This window comes from Babylonia areolata, chromosome 14 (genome assembly GCF_041734735.1).
Source record: "Babylonia areolata isolate BAREFJ2019XMU chromosome 14, ASM4173473v1, whole genome shotgun sequence".
In the NCBI taxonomy this organism is placed as follows: Eukaryota; Metazoa; Mollusca; class Gastropoda; order Neogastropoda; family Buccinidae; genus Babylonia; species Babylonia areolata.
Genome location: NC_134889.1, coordinates 17,163,339 through 17,178,338, shown reverse-complemented (window position 1 = coordinate 17,178,338; position 15,000 = coordinate 17,163,339). Strand labels below are relative to the sequence as shown.

The 15,000-nt window shown below is 44.1% G+C and overlaps 1 protein-coding gene across 1 annotated transcript in view; it reads right to left on the bottom strand.

Moving 5' to 3' along the window:
• Positions 1-4,923, bottom strand: part of LOC143289515 (synaptotagmin-5-like) — a 116,103-nt gene extending 111,180 nt beyond the window's left edge. Inside the window, exon 1 of the mRNA XM_076598509.1 lies at positions 4,752-4,923. Within this exon, the coding sequence (XP_076454624.1) occupies positions 4,752-4,878 (127 nt within the window). The 5' untranslated portion in view covers positions 4,879-4,923. The remainder of the gene's footprint in view (positions 1-4,751) is intronic.
• Positions 4,924-15,000: the final 10,077 nt, after the last annotated feature.

Genomic DNA, 15,000 nt, shown 5'->3' with positions numbered 1-15,000 from the left:
CCTGGAAATACTTTGTCTGCCATTGCCAAATTTGGCTTAAACATAGTATGAAAAAAAAAAAAATCAGCTTGTAAGTCTCCTGAATTAAACCATATTTCCGAATCATTAAGGGGTTTTTTTGTTCGTTGGGATTCGTTCCGAAATCCGAAATTAGAAAACAACAACAACAACAAAAACCCAGCTTCCACTGAGTTAGGCCTACAGGAAATTAGATTGTGTTCGAAGACGACGACCTTGTTTTTCTTGCTCACAATTAAAAGAAAAGAAATACAAATTCTGGACAGAACACGTACAGTGATACTATATACATCATCGACTTGTTTACTGCATACAAATATTCTAAAGTGGACACAAATGGAATGAACATAAAAGAAAAATTGAATCGATCGTTTCTTTCAGCCCGTTGTAGACTGGTTCGTCAGTGCAGATCTAGAGATCTACCATGTGTTGTGGTGTGCTTGAAGTGATGGCAACGTCTCCTTTACCGCCGAAATACAAGAATGATCGATATATAATAAACAGAAAAAAACAAAATACAAACCCAAAACATGATTTAAACCACGTTATTACGATGTCGCACAAGTATTAAACTTAGTCGAATGACGTCAGATGCGCGGCAGCAGTGGGGATTAGTCTGCTTGCTTCCGAATTGAGCATGCATGGTTCGATCCACTGACATGCCTTCTTCTTCTTCTTCTTCTTTTAATTATTTTTTTTCCTTCCAAGCTTGTTCTATATATCATATTTAAGACAGAGCACGTTTCAACAATTTTTCAAATCTCTTGTTGGTTTTTTTTTGTTTGTTTTTTATCCTCAGGATTCCTTTACTGGAAGCACAAGTGAGTCTTGAAGGCTTTGCTTCATGTTATGGTGGGAATGCACAGTCAAAACAAAACTGTGTTAATGTAATTAGAAACGATGAATTGAAATAATAGTATATTTACTGTGGCTGGGAGTGTAAAATTAACACAAGACAGTGTTTGTTGTAGTGAGGAATGGTGAATCAAAACAAAGCTGAGAGCACTATGGTTGGGGAGAGAAAACGAAATAAGACTGGATTTACTATGATCAAAAATGCAGAGTTAAAGCAAGATAGTGTCTACTGCAGTTGGGAATAGATAATCAAAACAGACTGTTTTTATTGTGGTTAGGAAGGCAGATTTAAAACAAGGTTTGCTGAGGTTGTGAAGGTAGATTTTAAACAAGGTTTGTTGAGGTTGGGAAGGTAGATTTAAAACAATACTGGGTTTTATTGAGGTTGGAAGTTAAATTTAAAACAGGACTGGGTTTATTGAGGTAGGGAAGGTAGATTTAAAACATGGCTGGGTTTACTGAGGCTAATTCAGATTGTTTACTATGTTTGGAAAGGGAGAATCAAAATAAAATCTTTTATGTTCACTGTAGTGGCGAACGGGAATAAAAACCTGACTGTTTATTACGCTTAGGAAGGGAAAATTAAAAGCATATTTGTTTACTGTGATTGGAAAGGGAAAATATAAATAGAACAATATATGAAACTATATTTTGGAAGGGGGGGGGGGGGGTTAAATGGAACTGTATTTATTGTGGCTGCAAAGGAAAAACCAAAATCAGACTAATTCTACTGTGACTGGAAAAGAAAAAAAAAAACCCAAATCGGGCTTATTTACCGTGATTGGAAAAGGAAAAACAAACAAACAAACAAACAAAAAACCCCCACTGAAATCAGACGTTTTCATTGTGATTGGATTGGAAAAGGGAAAAAAACCGCACTGTGTTTACTGTATTTAAAAAGGGATGGTTAAAATCAGACTAGGTTTGAGAATGGGAAATCAAACGTTTATTGTAGATGAAAGGGAACATTAAAATGAAACTGTTCTGATTGTGATTGAAAAGGCATAACTGAAACAAAACTGTTTTTGGAAGGGGGAATTCAAATCACACTGAGTCGGGAAAGGAGGAACTAAAATCACATTGCGTTCACAGCTGAGGCAGAGAGACAGAGACGGAGAGAGAGACAGAGACAGAGAGAAAGGGGGAGAGACAGACAGAGAATAAGAGACTGAAAGAAAGAAAGAGAAAGAGAGAGAGAGGAACAGACAGACAGAGAGAGACACAGATATGGGAAAGGGGCAGACAAAACTATGTAGAGACAGAGACGGAGAGAGTGACAATTGGAATTTCTCCATGAAGGGTAAAAAAGGAAAGTCGCACATTGCTCTGTAAAATGAAGAGAGGGGGAGGGAGGATGTGTGTGTGTGGGGGGGGGGGGGGGGTGTTGTCAGCTTTCTTTTCAATGGACATAACAAACCAGGCCCCTCTGAAAACGTTCAGCTCAAAATAGAAGCAGCAGCAGCAGCAACAACAGCAGCAACGACAGCAACAGTGATTGCAATAACAACGACAGCAACAACAACAGCAACAGTGATTGCAATAACAACGACAGCAACAACAACAGCAACAGTGATTGCAATAACACCAACGACAGCAACAGTGACTGCAGTTTCAGTTTCAGTAGCTCAAGGAGGCGTCACTGCGTCCGGACACCACATCTGCCAAATGCAATAACAACAACGACAACAACAGCAACAGTGACTGCAATAACAACAACGGCAACGACAGCAACAGTGATTGCAATAAAAACGACAACTCCAACGACAGCAACAACAACAACAGTGATTGCAATAACAATAACGACAACGGCATCAACAACAGCAACAGTAATTGCAATAACAACTACGACAACAACAACAGTAATTGCAATAACAACGACAACGACATCAACAACAACAACAACAACAGTGATTTCAATAACAACAACGACAACGACATCAACAGTAATTGCAATAACAACAACGACAACGACATCAACAACAGCAACAGTGATTGCAATAACAACAACGACATCAACAACAGCAACAGTGATTGCAATAACAACGACAACAACATCAACAGTAATTGCAACAACAACAACAACAACGACATCAACAACAGCAACAGTGATTGCAATAACAACAACAACAACAACAACAACGACATCAACAACAGCAACAGTGATTGCAATAACAACAACAACAACAACGACATCAACAACAGCAACAGTGACTGCAATAACAACAACAACAGCAACAGTAATTGCAGTAACAACAACGACAACAACAACAGCAACAGTGACTGCAGTAACAACAAAGACAGCAACAGTAATTGCAATAACAACGACAACTGCAACGACAGCAACAACAGCAACAGTGATTGCAATAGCGACAACGACAGTTTCAGTTCCAGTTTCAGTAGCTCAAGGAGGCGTCACTGCGTTCGGATAAAACCATATACGCTACACCACATCTGCCAAGCAGATGCCTGACCAGCAGCGTAACCCAACGCGCTTAGTCAGGCCTTGAAAAAAACAAAAAAAAACAAACCAAAAACCAAAAAACAACAAAAAAAAACGGGGGAATAAATAATAGATAAGCTTGCATAAATAAATAAATAATAATTATAATATAGAAAAAGGTAGTAGACAACGACAGCAATAGTGATTGCAGTCACAAAAACGACAACGAGAGCAACAACTCTTTATAAAAAAAAAAAAAAAAAAAAAAAAAAAAAAAACACGAAAAGAAAAAAAGAAAGCAGCAGCATCAACACTCTTGCAACAACAGAACAGCAACAACAATAACAACAACAACAACAGCAACAACACTACAGAAAAGAAAAGAAAAGAAAGCATAGCATCAACACTGTAGCAACAACAACAACAACAATAAGAAGAAGAAGAAGAAGAAGAAGAATATGATGACGATGATGATTTTCAGTTTACTAAATCCCAGGTTTATTCACTCTTAATTTGTACGCGCTTGCAATGCCATTTGTAATGAACACCCCCCCCCCCCCCATTCCCCCCAAAAAAGTGTTTTAATTCCAGCTAGCTCTATTTATAGTAACTGATAGCTGTTCCTTTTGGCTGCCTTTCATCCCACGCCCCATCAGTTTCACCCATATAATTTTGTTTTTGTTTTTGTTTTCTCTCTCTCCCTCTCTTCTCTCTCTCTCTCTCTCTCTCTCTCTCTCTCTCTCTCTCTCTCTCTCTGTCTCCCTCTCTCTTCTCTCTCTATATATCTCCCTCTCTCTCTCTCTTCTCTATTTCCCCTCTCTCTCAAACTCCCCCCCCTCTCTCTCTATCTCCCTCTATCTCTTTCTCTATCTCCCCCCTCTCTATCTCCCTCACCCCTTCTCTCTCTCTCTCTCCGTCTCTCTCTCTCTCTCTCTCCCCTCTCTCCATGCCTCTCTCTATCTCCCTCTCTATCTTCTTTCTCTATATATCTCCCTCTCTCTCTCTCTTGAGGGCTGGATGAAAAAAAAAAGCATGTATGCTTAATCTATTACCCTCAGAAAATAAAGATAATTCATTCATTCATTCATTCATTCTCTCTCTCTCCCTCTCTTTCTCTTTCTGGCGGGTGTTCAGAACCACAACCATCATGAAGATGGATATGGAGACGATGAGGATGATGGTGATGATGGTGGCAATGGTGGTGATGATGATGTTGATGGTGATGGTGGTGGTGACGACGACGACGATGATGATGATGATGATGATCATGATCATGATCACACGCACACATTCTCTCTCTCTCTCTCTCTCTCTCTCTCACACACACACACACACACACACACACACACACACACTTTCTCAAACACACACACACAAACACACACTCCACCCCCACCCCCACACACACACACACACACTCCACCCACCACCCACCCACCTTCATCGCTGCCCTGTCTGGAGATGGCTGGCACCAGACTCTGGGCTCGCTTCCTCTCCAGCACGCCGGGTGGCACCCAGAACTTCTCGCTGGCGTCCGCCACAGGGGAACTGGGACTGGACCCCATCTTGCGCACGCTCTGCAGCCATTCGGCGCCACGGGCCGACGGCGAGGCGCCCACCGTCGTCAACGACGACGACGATGATGACGATGTGGTGGCCGACCTTCCCAGAAGTCCTCTGCCCGCCACGCCTGCCATGCACTGTGTGTGTGGTGGTGGTGGTGGTGGTTTGAAAGTGTACAGGTTCCCTACGAATCCTTGGCTGTACCAGGTCCTGCTGTTCCTCACGTCATTCACTGTACCAGGTCCTCACACACCCTTCAATACACCAGGTCCTCACACACCCTTCAATACACCAGGTCCTCACACACCTTCAGTACACCAGGTCCTCACGCCCTTCGCTGTACCAGGTCCTCACGCCCTTCAATGTACCAGGTCCTTACACTGTCACCGTCAGTAGGACAGCACTGCACCCATCAAGAAAAAAAACTCACAACAGGCTCCTTCATGCTGGAACTTTGATCATGTGACCAGCTCATTGTGACGCTCATTGTGACTGCACTGTTGTTGAAGGACCAGGCCTGACGCTCAGTATGACTGCACTGTTGTTTGCCTGACGCTCAGTATGACTGCACTGTTGTTTCCCTGACGCTCAGTATGACTGCACTGTTGTTGAGCTGACGCTCAGTATGACTGCACTGTTGTTTGCCTGACGCTCAGTATGACTGCACTGTTGTTTGCCTGACGCTCAGTATGACTGCACTGTTGTTGAGCTGACGCTCAGTATGACTGCACTGTTGTTTGCCTGACGCTCAGTATACTGCACTGTTGTTGAGCTGACGCTCAGTATGACTGCACTGTTGTTTGCCTGACGCTCAGTATGACTGCATTGTTGTTTGCCTGACGCTCAGTATACTGCACTGTTGTTGAGCTGACGCTCAGTATGACTGCACTGTTGTTGAAGGATCAGAACCCGTCAGTACGCGGCACTGTTCGTCTGGAATTCAGCAGGCGACCTGTCCGCTCCTTCCGTACACCTCGTAGTTACTTCGTCTTGAGCTCCCTGTAATGTGGCATCCTTTTTTTTTCCTCCCACAAAATTGAACTTCTGGCAATGTCAGACTGTTGTTGTTGTTATTATTGTTGTTGTTGTTGTTGTTGTTGTTGTTCAACAACACTTCAGTCAGTGTCAGACAGTGTGGCTGTCGTTCAATTGAACTTTGTGCACTGGCGTTCTGTGCTGTTGTTGTTTCGGGTCATTATTTATCTTGCGTGTCGTTGTCGCTGTTGTTCTTTTATTTTGGACACGTGTAGAGACTGAATTCGACACGTAGGCGTTGACGCTGACCTCACATCACAAAAGCACAACAAGAGGGGATTTTATAAAAAAAAAAAAATAATAATAAAATAAAAAATGAACAGATGAAACACAGACATTCAGTGTTCTCTCCTCCCCTCCAAGTAAAGTGGTCACCAGCTCCCTTCCCGTGGTGGAGTGTTGATGACGATGTCTCCCTGGTTCCAGACACAGCAGTCATCAGCTGGCGGCTCTTCCCACCACAACTTCAGCGGCACCACGGCTTTCAGCTGGTCCCTGCACACACACATCACGAGCTGTGCGTGTACCTTTGTAGAGGAGTTGAACCAACATGAAGCGACAATACAACACAACACAATACAACACACTACAACGATATACAATACATCACACTACGATACACTACAATAATATACAATACAACACAATACAATGCAATACAATACAGTGCAGTACAATACAACACAATACAATATATCATGATGCAATGCAGTACAACAGAGTACGATGCAATACAATACAAAACAATACAATACTATGCAACGCAGTACAACACAACACGATGCAATATAACATGATGATATGCAATACAATACACCATAATACAATGCAATGCAATGCAGTACAATATAATACAACATGACGCGATACAACATAATGCAATGTAATACGATGCAATACGCTTCAACACAATACAATACAATGTAGTACAATGCAATGCAGGATAAGACAATACGACGCAATACAACATGATTCGATGCGATACAATACAATACAATACAGTTCTCAGTCGACTCTGTCCAAGTGAGGCAGGCGGTTGTGCAAATGACATTACAATACTATGCAATACAATGTATTACAATGTAACAAAACACAATACAATACAATGCAATAATACAATACAATACAATGCAATCCAATGCAATGCAGTACAATGCAATGCGATGGAATACAACATGATGCAATGCAATACAATACAATGCAATACAGTACAATACATACAATACAACACAATACAATGCAATATAGTGCAATGCCATGCCATGCCATGCCATGCAACGCAACAATGCAATGCAACGCAACACAACACAACACAACGCAACACAACGCAACGCAACACAACGCAACGCAACACAACGCAACACAACGCAACGCAACACAACACAACGCAACACAACGCAACGCAACACAACGCAACGCAACACACTACAGCTCTCAGGACGTATCTGCCCAGGAAAGCAAACGCCCGTTGTGTCCAAATGACTCGGCATTAGAGAGCTTGGTCTCTGACCGAGGATGGGCACTGTATAAGTAGCACGATCGTAGCCCGATTAACGTCAAGCTGTCAGTCAGACTGGACAGGGACCCGGTCAGTGGAGGGTCACTCAGAGTCGCGGACAGTGGACAGGTGGGATCAATGTCACAGTGGATGGACTGCCGGACGTTTGGACTGACTCCGTTCAGGAACACTCCTGCATCGGCTAGGTCATGCAAAGGGTAGATGATTGGCAATGGAGAGCTCTCGATGTTTTTTTGTCGTCGTCGTCGTCGTCGTCGTCGTTGTCGTCGTCACCGTTCCCATCGTCATCATTATCATCGTCGTCGTCGTCGTGGTCGTCGTCATCATTAGCATCATCATCAGCAGCACCATAATCATTAGCAACAACAATAAAAACAACAACGAAAACATCATCATCATCATCATAATTCTACTACTACTGATGATGATGATCATCATCATCATAATGATGAAAATAATAGATAGATAGATAGATAGATAGATAAGATAGAAGAAGAAGAATATTATTATCATTATTACTATTATCATTATTCTTTTCGCCATCATCACCATCATCATCATCATCATCACCACCATCATCACCATTGTCGTCGTCATCGTCATCGTCGTCGTCGTCGTCGTCGTCACCATTATCATTATCACCAACACTATCACCATATGCCATGCAGCCACCCCCTTCATTTCAGAACCCCCGTTCCTCCCTCCTCTCCCTCCACCCTCCGCACCATCCACCCTCTTCATTGCAAATCTTCCGTTCCAATAATAGCAAATCATTAAGATTCTTTAAAAAAAAAAAAAAAAAAAAAATTGTCATTGATGTTACAGAAGACGCTTCAAGTGTGCCATGAAACGTCAGTGTGCCTTGTGGTTCATCCCCCCCCCCACCCCCCCCCCCCCACCCCAAAATGTCTGAGCGATTTTGGTCAGAGCTGAACGAAAACATCCGACTCTGTTTGCTGATGCCATGAGGAACGATAACTCATGTTCGGGGTGAAATAGTTATTTCCCTGCACTCTCGGCTGGCTGTTATGACGGCAGAAACCGCCTAGTTCTGTGCTGAGTGACAAGACGGGAGCCTGCCAACTGATCCTGTTAGGGACAGTAGGTCTTTACTGTCGGCTACTGTCATCAGATAAGGTGTTGGAGTCTTCCAGTTACAGTGCAGAACGTCTAATGTCATCAGACAAAGTGTTGGAGTCTTCCAGTTACAGTGGAGAACGTCTAATATCATCAAACAAGGTGTTGGAGTCTTCCAGTTACAGTGCAGAACGTCTAATATCATCAAACAAGGTGTTGGAGTCTTCCAGTTACAGTGCAGAACGTCTAATATCATCAGACAAGGTGTTGGAGTCTTCCAGTTACAGTGGAGAACGTCTAATTTCATCACACAAGGTGTTGGAAGAACGACTAATGCCATCAGACAAGGTGTTAGAGTCTTCCAGTTACAGTGCAGAAAGTCTAATGCCATCAAACAAGGTGTTGGAGTCTTCCAGTTACAGTGCAGAAAGTCTAATGTCATCAGACAAGGTGTTGGAAAAACGTCTAATGTGTTTGGAGTCTTTCAGTTACAGTGCAGAACGTTTAATGTCATCAGACAAAGTGTTGGAAAAACATCTAATGTGTTTGGAGTCTTCCAGTTACAGTGCAGAACGTCTAATGTCATCAGACAAAGTGTTGGAAAAACGTCTAATGTGTTTGGAGTCTTTCAGTTACAGTGCAGAACGTTTAATGTCATCAGACAAGGTGTTGGAGTCTTTAAGTTACAGTGCAGAAAGTCTAATGTCATCAGACAAAGAGTTGGAGTCATTCAGTTACAGTGCAGAACGTCTAATGCCATCAGACAAAGTGTTGGAGTCTTCCAGGGGTGTCTAATGTCATCAGACAAGGAGCTGGAGTCTTTCAGTTAAAGTGCAGGGCGTCTAATGGATGCAGGACGGAAGGTTTTTACAACAGGAGAAAAAAAGGTATTGAGGGAGGACGTCAACTTGTATCAGTGTTGTTGGAGAATGCTTTTAGGGCGTGTTAGGTGTCCGTCTTTTGCGGCACGTGTGGAGAACAGGAAACGTCTCGTTCTGTGAGCTGTTGTCGTGGTTTGTGTGCTGTCGTTTTGAGTGAAGAATTGGCGAACAGCTGTTGTCATTTTTCTGTTTATATAATCAGAAATAGTAACTGACCAACCAACTAGTCAACGAACCAACCAACAAATCCACCAACAGATAACTGAGTAAGCGATGCGTTTATGTGTGGCTGCGTATATATATATATATATATATATATATATATATATATATATATATATATATATATATATATATATATACATATATATATATATCAACACTTGGCTTATATCATAGATTGACATAAGTTTACATTTGGGCCAACAGCAAAGTGAGAGCTGTATTATCAATGGTTTCTCCAGTCAATGGGAAACCATTTACAGCTTAGTCTTTTGTGAAGGACTATGACTCTCAAACTAGGAGGCAAAATTGCACTGGCTCTTAGTGCTGCAGCCTTGTGGGCTAGTTGGCCTTTGGGAACTATCCCAACGCCAACTGTCCTAAAACCCTCTTGGCCGAGAGAGTGGGGATGTAACTTGGGCAAGACACTCTCCACTATAATCAAATTCTAGCCCAAATAGTCGGAACAGCAGTTGCCTCCTCTGCTGTTCTGATGGTCATAGTCGGACACGACTGACTATCATATATATATATATATATATATATATATATATATATATATATATATATATATATATAATATAAGCATGTTTATAGTCAGTGTTGTTTTAATTTCCGCATTTATAGACTATCCACACAATAATTCCCCCCTTTCTTCTCAGCACTACCACCACCACAAACACCACCACCACCAACAACAACAGCAAATTGCGTTTATAGACTTTCCACACAATAATCCCCCCTTTCTTCTCAGCACCGCCACAGACACCACGCCACGACCAACAGCATCAATCAACAACGAAAACCATAAAAGTCTCCTGCTTTCATGCTCACATGCTTTTAGTAATTTTTTTTTACGTTGTGCTGAGCTTTTAGTGCACTCACCTTCGTATCATAAAAAAAAAAATAATAATAATAATAAGATTTGCTTCACAAACACACAGCTACAGCTCTGAATGATGCACCACGACGGACGAGTTCAACAGGACGTTGATAGCGTTGACAAGTGTTCAGACAAACACGCGTCTTAACGTCACGCCCCACGTGCCCACCAATAAACTAGAGAACTATTCAGGTATCCATCCTCATGTCAGTGCTCAAGCCAGTACAGCCACAGACACGAGGTGCTTGAGTTTAGAAAGCCTGGTTTATCAATCTCGTCTCTAAGCAGATTTTTTTTTTTTCCCCAACAGCACAAAATAGCAAATAGCTAAATTTAATTCTTAGTGCTCTCAGATACTGGAATTCAGTGTGACTGATAATGACAGATGCTGGGTTCTCGGTTCTTCACCAGAGGTTTCCAGGGTCAGACCAGCTGCCGTCTTCATTTTATTAGTATTATTTTTAGAAGACCTTTAATCCTTTGACCCTTTAACCCTTTGCCTGCTGCTGACATGCGTGCGTGACACAAAGGGGCTGTCCCCTCACTGGGTGATGACACAAAAGGGCTGTCCCCTCACTGGGTGACACAAAGGGGCTGTCCCCTCACTGGGTGACACAAAGGGGCTGTCCCCTCACTGGGTGACACAAAAGGGCTGTCCCATTACTGGGTGACACAAAGGGGCTGTCCCCTCACTGGGTGACACAAAGAGGCTGTTCCCTCACTGGGTGACACAAAGGGGCTGTCCCCTCACTGGGTGACACAATGGGGCTGTCCCCTCACTGGGTGACACAATGGGGCTGTCCCCTCACTGGGTGACACAAAGGGGCTGTCCCCTTACTGAGTGATAAAGGGGCTGTCCCCTCACTGGGTGACACAAAGGGGCTGTCCCCTCACTGGGTGACACAAAGGGGCTGTCCCCTCACTGGGTGACACAAAGGGGCTGTCCCCTCACTGGGTGACACAAAGAGGCTGTCCCCTCACTGGGTGACACAAAGGGGCTGTCCCCTCACTGAGTGAGAAAGGGGCTGTCCCCTCACTGGGTGACACAAAGGGGCTGTCCCCTCACTGGGTGACACAAAGGGGCTGTCCCCTCACTGAGTGAGAAAGGGGCTGTCCCCTCACTGGGTGACACAAAGAGGCTGTCCCCTCACTGAGTGAGAAAGGGGCTGTCCCCTCACTGGGTGACACAAAGGGGCTGTCCCCTTACTGAGTGAGAAAGGGGCTGTCCCCTCACTGGGTCACACAAAGGGGCTGTCCCCTCACTGGGTGACACAAAGAGGCTGTCCCCTCACTGAGTGAGAAAGGGGCTGTTCCCTCACTGGGTGACACAAAGAGGCTGTCCCCTCACTGAGTGAGAAAGGGGCTGTCCCCTCACTGAGTGAGAAAGGGGCTGTCCCCTCACTGGGTGACACAAAGGGGCTGTCCACTTACTGAGTGACACAAAGGGGCTGTCCCCTCACTGGGTGACACAAAGGGGCTGTCCCCTCACTGGGTGACACAAAGGGGCTGTCCCCTCACTGGGTGATAAAGGGGCTGTCCCCTCACTGGGTGACAGAAAGGGGCTGTCCCCTCACTGGGTGACATAAAGGGGCTGTCCCCTCACTGGGTGATAAAGGGGCTGTCCCCTCACTGGGTGATAAAGGGGCTGTCCCCTCACTGGGTGATAAAGGGGCTGTCCCCTCACTGGGTGATAAAGGGGCTGTCCCCTCACTGGGTGACACAAAGGGGCTGTCCCCTCACTGGGTGACACAAAGGGGCTGTCCCCTCACTGGGTGATAAAGGGGCTGTCCCCTCACTGGGTGACACAAAGGGGCTGTCCCCTTACTGAGTGAGGAAGGGGCTGTGCCCTCACTGAGTGACAGAAAGGGGCTGTGCCTTCACTGGGTGACACAAAGGGGCTGTCCCCTTACTGAGTGAGGAAGGGGCTGTCCCCTCACTGAGTGATAAAGGGGCTGCCCCCTCACTGGGTGACACAAAGGGGCTGTCCCCTTACTGAGTGACACAAAGGGGCTGTCCACTTACTGAGTTAGAAAGGGGCTGTCTCCTTACTGAGTGAGACAAAGGGGCTGTCCCCTCACTGGGATGGGACAGATTTCTGGACAGGATGCCTGTCACCATTCTGCATTCAGACTTCATCCTATTCGGATCATACCACCTTTGCTGTGCACGACATCATGACATGTTCTCACAGAGGACACAGGGAAACCCCGATTGTCACACTTATCTCATTTCACATAGGTTCAGCAGCCAAAGTAGTCAAGGAACTCTGTTGATGATTCCAATCATTTAAAAACAGAGTCAGCTATTATTACTTTTCAACGTACTTAGAAAGTGCGCTCACAAAATTGATACGAAACGTGTGTCTTAGACAGCATCTGGAACCCAAGCGTTTGCAGATTGATTGACTGACTGATTATCCTCGGTCAGGGACCAAGCTCTAAGCGTTTTATAAACACGGGGTCATTTGCACAACAGGCTGCCTACCTCGGTAGAGCCAGCCGACTGAGAGTTGCATTCAGGAACTCTTCATTCGATTTCTGTGTTATTCAGTCAGGCTTCAGTCACGCGTGCACACACACACACACACACACTCTCTCTCTCTCTCTCTCTCAATCAATCGATCGATCAACCCAAATTGAACAGACATGAACCACGCACCTGGTCACAGCTAGACGTCACGTCCAATAACGGGCGGTCCATTGTGTCACGAGAGTTGTAGTGTATTGACGGGCGCAATAACATTCAATCTGAGGGTCCCGGGTTCGAATCTCGGTAACGGCGCCTGGTGGGTAAAGGGTGGAGATTTTTCCGATCTACCAGGTCAGCATATGTGCAGACCTGCTTGTGCCTGAACCTCCTTCGTGTGAATACGCGGGCAGAAGATCAAATACGCACGTTAAAGATCCTGTTACCAATGTCAGCGTTCGGAAGGTTATGGAAACAAGTACATACCCAGCATGCACACCCCCGGAAAACGGAGTATGGCTGCCTACATGACGGAGCAAAACACGGTCATACACGTAAAAGCCCATTCGTGTACATACGAGTGAACGTGGGAGTTGCAGCCCACGAACGAAGAGAAAAAAAAAACAACAAGAAGTATGGTATTGTATTATATTGTGTTGTTCTACAATCCTTTTTGTCACAGCAGACTGTTCTGTGTGAAATTGGGCTATGCTACTCTGCCCGTGGAGAGTGTATCACTACAATAATAATAATAATGATATCTAAAAGAATAAATAGATAAATAATAACAACGTAATAACAACAACAACGACGACGACGACAACAACAGCAACAGCGACAATAAATAACAATAATGACAATGATAACAATAACAGTAACAAACGAAGAGAAACATCACCGTCACAAAACAAGACTGACAGATTGGTTTGATCAGAGCAGCACAATGGACAGAAGAGCTCATGACATTATCATTAATGACATTACAGCAGCAGCAGCAGCAGCAGCCACAGCAGCAGCAGCAGCAGCAGCAGCAGCAGCAGCAGTAGTAGTAGTAGTAGTAGTAGTGATGTTGGTGGTAACCCTGTAAGTCTGTGTTCACCTTACTGACGACACTACAGTTTAAAGGATCACCGTGGGTCGCAGTTCGTCGCTTTCATGGGTCACCATTTTGCTCATCAATGATCGCTGCTTTGATTAATTACCTTTTAATTCAATCGCTCACTGCTTTCATCTCTTTCTAGCTCTTAGCAAATCGCTCACTGCTTTGAAGACATTTTTCGCACACCAGTGGCTCAGTGCATTTATCAACTTTTGGCTCACCAATGCTCAGTTGCTTTTTTCACCTTTTAGCTCAGCAGCGCTCATTGCTTTATTCAGAATTTAGCTCATCAGTGCTCATTGTTTTATTCACCTTTTAGCTCACCAATGGCCCACTGCTTTTATCAACGTTCAGCTCACCACTGGCTCGCTGCATTAATCACCTTTTAGCTCGCCCATGCTTTATGCTTTAATCATTTTCAGCTTACCAGTCCTTCACTGCTCTAATCATCTAGCTCATTATCGGCCCGTTGCTTTAATCAACTAGCTCATTAATGGCTCGTTGCTTTAATCAACTAGCTCATTAATGGCTCGTTGATTTAATCAACTAGCTCATTAATGGCTCGTTGCTTTAATCATCTAGCTCATTATTGGCTCGTTGTTTTAATCAACTAGCTCATTAATGGCTCGCTGTTTTAATCTACTAGCTCATTAATGGCTCGTTGCTTTAATCAACTAGCTCATTATTGGCTCGTTGCTTTAATCAACTAGCTCATTAATGGCTCGTTGCTTTAATCAACTAGCTCATTATTGGCTCGTTGCTTTAATCAACTAGCTCATTAATGGCTCGTTGCTTTAATCAACTAGCTCATTAATAGCTCGCTGCTTTAATCACACGTTAGCTCATCAATGCTTTAACCATCTTTTAGCTCACTGGAGGCTCACTGCTTTAGTCACCCTTCAGCTCATTAATGGTTCACTTCTTTAATCACATTTTAGCTTA